The sequence below is a fragment of the Lontra canadensis genome, unplaced genomic scaffold (genome assembly GCF_010015895.1).
Source record: "Lontra canadensis isolate GAN:19392208 unplaced genomic scaffold, GSC_riverotter_1.0 scaffold113, whole genome shotgun sequence".
In the NCBI taxonomy this organism is placed as follows: Eukaryota; Metazoa; Chordata; class Mammalia; order Carnivora; family Mustelidae; genus Lontra; species Lontra canadensis.
In genome coordinates this window covers 3,220,061-3,225,891 of record NW_022631107.1, presented here as the reverse complement: position 1 = coordinate 3,225,891, position 5,831 = coordinate 3,220,061, and the positions used below count along the sequence as shown (strand labels likewise).

The 5,831-nt window shown below is 54.2% G+C and overlaps 1 protein-coding gene across 1 annotated transcript; it reads right to left on the bottom strand.

Annotated features, from left to right (window-relative positions):
- Positions 1 to 767: 767 nt before the first annotated feature.
- Positions 768 to 3,945, bottom strand: GAS1 (growth arrest specific 1). Its single transcript, XM_032840483.1, has one exon. The coding sequence runs from the start codon at positions 3,176 to 3,178 to the stop codon at positions 2,138 to 2,140; it is 1,041 nt and encodes a 346-aa protein (XP_032696374.1). The 5' UTR covers positions 3,179 to 3,945; the 3' UTR covers positions 768 to 2,137.
- Between the last annotated feature and the right edge of the window lie 1,886 nt (positions 3,946 to 5,831).

The following is a 5,831-nucleotide window of genomic DNA, read 5'->3' as shown; positions in this document are numbered from 1 at the left end:
ATCCCCAGAGGACAGAGCGCTCTCTTTTGTGTTAATGTTTAAAAGATTTTCCAATGCCGGAGTTTATTCCTACTGCAAACATTTCTATTTACAAGGTCAAGTGTATCAGCACTCGACACAGCTTAAGAGTGTAATTATTTATCTAAGGGCGTTTGAGTGTAGATCAGTAGCTCTGGCAGGAACCCAGCCTTCAGCCCACTGCTAAACAACTCCTCACAACAATATTACAAGTTCTGGTGATTGTTCCTCTCCCCAGTGTGTTTACTTTTGCCCGCCTGAATGTTTTGTAACAAAATTTTGTACTTTTTCACCCGAAGTGTGAAAATGACTTTGAAGCGGTGTGCCAGGTTTCCCAAGATCTATTGGTAACAGATGTTATTGGCATGTTTGATTGTAGGAGAATGTCTATAAGCCAGACAGGACACTTCTGGAGGAGGGGCTTGGGGTCTCCCCTTGGAAAAGGGGGGGGGAGGGGAGAGAGACCTCTGGGTTATCCCCAATTATGTAGGAAGACACAAATTTTGTGAGTTCTCTCCACAAACGTAAAAACCAGTGCAGGCCAGAGGGTTATGTCTTTTTAGCTGCCTCATTTACACATGTCTAATGGTTCATTAAATTAGAGGCAGAAATAATAGCCCTCATTTCTTGTCTTGTACTGTATTTTAATTTCAGTTGATGGTTGATAGATTCCCAGTGGCCCCTCCATGCCCCTCCTTACCCATTATTGGGTAAACCACAATGTAACTCTGGAAAGTAACTACACCATATTCATTATTTAAAAACTCTTTACTGATGTACACATTTTAATAAAACAAATAACAAAAAATACACAAAGCCATAGTTACTTAAAACATAAGACTTTTTTAAAAAAAGGATGTCTATAAAAATACAATGTTTAAGGCAGTTTGGAAATGCATTTATACATTTCTACAATGTCCATAAATTCTCTTGAAAATAACAATGTTAACTTCAAATCTATAAAATACACTGTACATTTTAAGACTGTTCTAGATAGAGCACACTTCACAATGGACTGTGGGTTTGGATCCCCTGGTGACAAACAGATTCTATACATTTCAGAGAGGAAAAGTGTAACGTGGTTGCAGATTTAAAATTTTAATTTCTTTTTAAAAATAAATTATTTCTGAAGCATACACTTTATAAAAATTCTATACACAAAGTACAGCAACTGGTAACAAATCCCAGTTTTAATACACTTTATATAGAAGTACCAGGGTTTAGCACCCTGATAAAAGCAGAGGCGATATATTTTCTCCGCATATCTGTACATACAATTTCTTGATGAAAGAACAAAAATGACAAGACAAACATCATAAAGAGGCTTTCATAGATGGCAGTACAGAGCTCTTTTACATAAAAAGTTGCATTGTTCAACACCACTAGCAACTCTTTAGATCAGCATTTTTTGACCCTTAATCCTAAGAAATGGGCTAAGAGATCAGAGTGGTGGCAATGAAATTAAGGTCAAGGGCTCAAAGTTACCCAAAACTAAGTCAGGCATATTAACCCCTTCCCATGCCTCCTCCCCCGCCCAAATGGAGAATTCTGAGCGCTGACCAAGAGTAAACACAAGAATCGGTAAGTGGGACGTTTCTGTTTACTCACGATTGCAATGTCCTCACTGGCCACAATAAAAGTCGACACCGGTACTGCCCTCCCCCCACGCCGCCCCCCCTACCCCTCCCCATGCACAGCAAAAATGCTAATAAACAGCCACTTTTGCAAATGTAAATCCCCTCTCATACTCCCGCTCCAAGCCTACTCCCTTGAAACTGTTAGGATCCCACAGGTCGGTATCCTCTCTTCCGAGTCCGAGGCTATGGTTCCGTACCCCCGCCCATTTCATCCCAGGCATCCTAAACTCTAGCTAGGCCAGCTTCTGCAGGGCAGACGAGCTGAGAGTTTCTGGAGCTTGGAATGGGGGCAGGGGAGGATGTCCAAGAAGTCATGTTCGGGAGAGGACACGGGGAAGTGCCAAGAGTCGTGAAGGGGAGACCCGCTAGGCAGAGTCTACTCGGAACACGTTTTAGAAAGTATCCCAACCATCCCCACTGTCCCCCATCCACAGGTGCTTCGGCGCGGGCCCTCCCGCAGCCTACGGCGGGGGGCGCGGGGGCTAAAAGAGCAGCGGGAGCAGCAGCAGCAGCAAGATGGAGGCCAGCGGGGTCCAGGCGCCTCCGGGCGCCGAGCGGCCGCCGCCGCTGCTCCTGCGCCCGGGACCGTAAGGCAGGTCCCCGCGGCCTCCCGCTGCTGCAGCGCCGCCGCCCGGGCGCGGCGGGTGCGGGACGCCGTCGTCGTCATCCAGCAGCTGCTCGCCGCCCGCGCCGCCGCCGCGCTGCTCGTCGTCGTAGTCCTCGTCGTAGTAGTCGTCCAGGCCCCCGTCCGAGCCGCTGCTGCCTGGGCCGTTGCCCAGTTCGGCCCCGAAGCACAGGCGGGCCATGTTCTCCTTGACCGACTCGCAGATGGGCCGCTCCAGGCCGTCGCACACGCAGTCGTTGAGCAGCGCCGCCTTAGGCACGGCCAGCATGTCCTCGATGACCGTGCGGCACTCGTCGGTGCAGCGCAGCCCGTTGAAGAGCTTGCCGCAGTAGGTCAGGTAGCGGCTGAGGGCCAGGTTGCAGCGGCTGTCGCGATCGCAGCGCCGCCGGGCCTCGGTGCAGCCCATGACCCCGCCCGCGCCCGGGCCGCCCGAGCCGCCGCTGCTCGTCCGGGGCAGGCACGGCTCAATGGCGCGCTTGGTGGACTTGCAGTTCTCGTCCTGCGCGCAGTCACAGTCCTCCAGGGCGGGCCCGCGGCGCGTGTGGTTGAGCTGAATGAGCGCCGAGATGCAGTGGCTCGGGCAGCGCCAGCGCGACGAGAACGAGGCGGCCGAGGCCGGGAAGGCGGCGGCGGCGGCGGTCCCCGGCGTGTCGCCCCCGCCGCGCTGCGCCAGCACCGGCGCGCACGCCTCGGCGTACTGGTTGTAGGCGTAGCTGCACTCCGGCTCCCCCTGGCACTGCAGCAGCGCCTGCCAGCAGATGAGGCGGCGGCCGTGCGCCAGCCCCGAGCCCCGCGGCGCGGAGCTCAGCAGCTGCAGCAGCGCCATCAGGCACAGCCAGACGCCCGGCACGGTCCCCGCGCGGACCCCGCCGCCGCCGCCCAGCAGCCCTGCCACCATCGCGGGCAGCGGCGGCCGCCGGGCGAGGAGGGTAAAGGAGACGAGGCGCGGGCAGCGGTGGACGCGGAGCCGGTGGAAAAGTTTGCCCCAGTCCTGCCAACTTCTTGCATGAGTGTTTTCATAAATCCATGCCCGCCGCTCACTGGTGCCGCGCTGCTTGCAGAAGGTCTGGCTGCCCGCTCGCTAGGGCTGCGGTGGCTTTCCAGAAATGCACAGCCGCAGAGAGCCCCTCCGGTCGGCCCCGGCTGTGGCGGGAGGCGCTCACTGCCGCCCCGGGGGGCTGCGGGCCGCGGGGCCGCGGCGGGGCTGCAGGACCGCGCGGCGCCGCGGGTGCATTTTGCTCCGCGCCTGCAGATCCGTTGTGCGGCCGCGGCGGCTCCTTCCTCCCGGGCTCAGCGCCGTGCCGCCGCCGCCAACGCCGCCGCCGCGGGCTCTCGCATCGCGCCGCTTCCTGGCTTGAGTCGGAGCGCTGCCCGCCTTCCCGGGGCCCGGACGCCCGCGTCCCCTCCCCCTCCGCCCGCGGCGACCCCGGCCTCGCTGAGCTCCGTGGAGCCCTTTCCGGGCGGCGCGGGGAGAACAAGAAACTCGGCGCGGCCGGGGAGCGGCTCCCGGGCTTCCCTCGGCGGCGGCTTCTCGGGTGACAAGGGGCCCGGGGAGCGGATCCGCTGAGCCCGGCTGCGGACTCGCTGATTGCGAGGCTTTAAATACAAAAGTGGGCCGGGAGCCCCCGCGTGGTGCCGCGGTGCCCCCTCATTATGCATGCATGGAAAAGCAAACAAACAAAAACATTAGCAACGCTCCTCCAGCTCGCCGAGCTCCGGCCCCGCGCGCTCCGAGCCTGCCCGCTTTCTCCTTTCTCCACTCTCTTTCGCCCTTTGCTCGGCCCCCTTTCCCGGCTTTTCGAGATGCTATTGGTCCTGCCTGTTGTTGTTGAAACTTTTTTTTTTTTTTTTTTTTTTTTCACGGGCCGCGGGGGTGGAGTGGGGTTGCGGAGTGGGGGAGGGCGGGGAGGGTGGTGGGCAGCTCACATTCAGGCATTCAGGGCTTGAAAGGAACGGCTTAAGGAGCCTGACAGAGGCCCGGGAGCTCCTCCTACTCTTAAGGAGGCTCGGATATGGAGCCCGGCTCGCGCTCAGAACCAGCGGGCAAGGGCTCAGGAGCAGCTGTTTGCATCCGGCTCGGCCACAGGCCTTTTTGCTGGGTTCTTTTTTCCTCTCCTTTTTTTTTTTTTTTTAAATAGTTTTATTACTTCTCCTTGACTCCCATCTGCGCCTTCGACTGCGTTCAGAATTCAGTTTTTTTTTTCTAGTTTCCTATGTTTGGGACCTGATTACGGTTGGGGGCTGTGTGTGTGTGTGTGTGTGTGTGTGTGTGCGTGTTGGGGGGATCAGAGTATTTAATGTTGAGCTTTAAAGCTTATGAAAAACAAAACAAAGCCCAAACGCACACAAGAAAGAGGCACACACTTCAGTTAGGGGACGTAGATGAGATATTTACAACGCCCCCATCCCAACACATGATCCTACTTGGCGGCTCAGGCAGGTATGGCTCTTGCGTCGGGCGTCATTGTCAACTGCAAGACAGAAATCCAAATCAACCAGATCAATTTCTTTGGAATAAAAGTCTCTAACTCGGACGGCGATGAAAAAATAATTATAGTATTAAAAATCTTTAGGAATGTTGAGCAGCACCATATGGCCGCAGTCAGAACATAAAGGAAGGGGATAAATTGGCACGCACCAAGGTTTCTATTAAAGTGTGTGCGCTTCCATCCCTCCCTCGGTTAAGGGAAGCGCCCGGGTTAGAGCCGCCCAAGCCATCCAGGCGCGGAAGTTTGCAAACTACCTTAACTGTGGCGCAACGCAGCCTTCGACCACCAGAGGCACCGGGCTTCTGCGGCCTGTCAAAAACTGGCGCTTTTTTCCTCCCCTTTCCGTGGAGAGACTATCAACTCCATCTGTCACAAAAATTAAGGCTAAATCTCCTTTCCAGAAGCAGAAGGAGCCGGGGCTTCAGTGCGCGCAGAGTTCGGCTGTCCGCCTCTCCCCGGAGGCGCAGGGAATTAGAAATGGCAAAAGTCAGAACAGAACTTCAGCGTAGGAAGATTGAATCGGGCTGCCAAAAAGCCTCCGGTTCCTGGGAAGACTGATGCATTCTTCAGGGACTGTCTTAGGAACAGTCTTAGGAACCTGCGCCACTGCAACCCCAAAAATAAAAAAAAAATAAAAAAAAATAAACTTTAAAAACAGTGGTTTGGCGTAAGGCAGACCATGTTCAGACTAGAGGACAGAAAACACAATATCTATTATTGATTTATCGATCTATCTTCTATCTTTGAGGGTTTTTTGCCTGTGTGTGTGTGTGTGTGTGTGTTTGGTTGGTTTGGGTTTGGTTTTTTTGTTTTGATTTGTTTTTAAATAGAAAGTCTGCAACTGTGTGGCGGATCAAGACAACCATTTCCCAAGCTCTGAGTATGCTGTTACTTGGAGTTGGCTGGCTCAGTCCTGCCAGGAGGGCTTGGACAAGTCACACTCCTTCTCAGAGACTTGGATCTTTCACCATATAAGGTTCAAGGCCAGATTAGACACTTGAAATCAAGTCTTTTCATCTTTAATGCTCTGTGATTTTGGCTTATAAGGACAAGGTCAATGGC

Coding starts and splice junctions, on each gene's coding strand:
- GAS1 (XM_032840483.1), bottom strand. CDS start 3,178: ATGGTGGCAGGGCTGCTGGGCGGCGGCGGCGGGGTCCGCGCGGGGACC.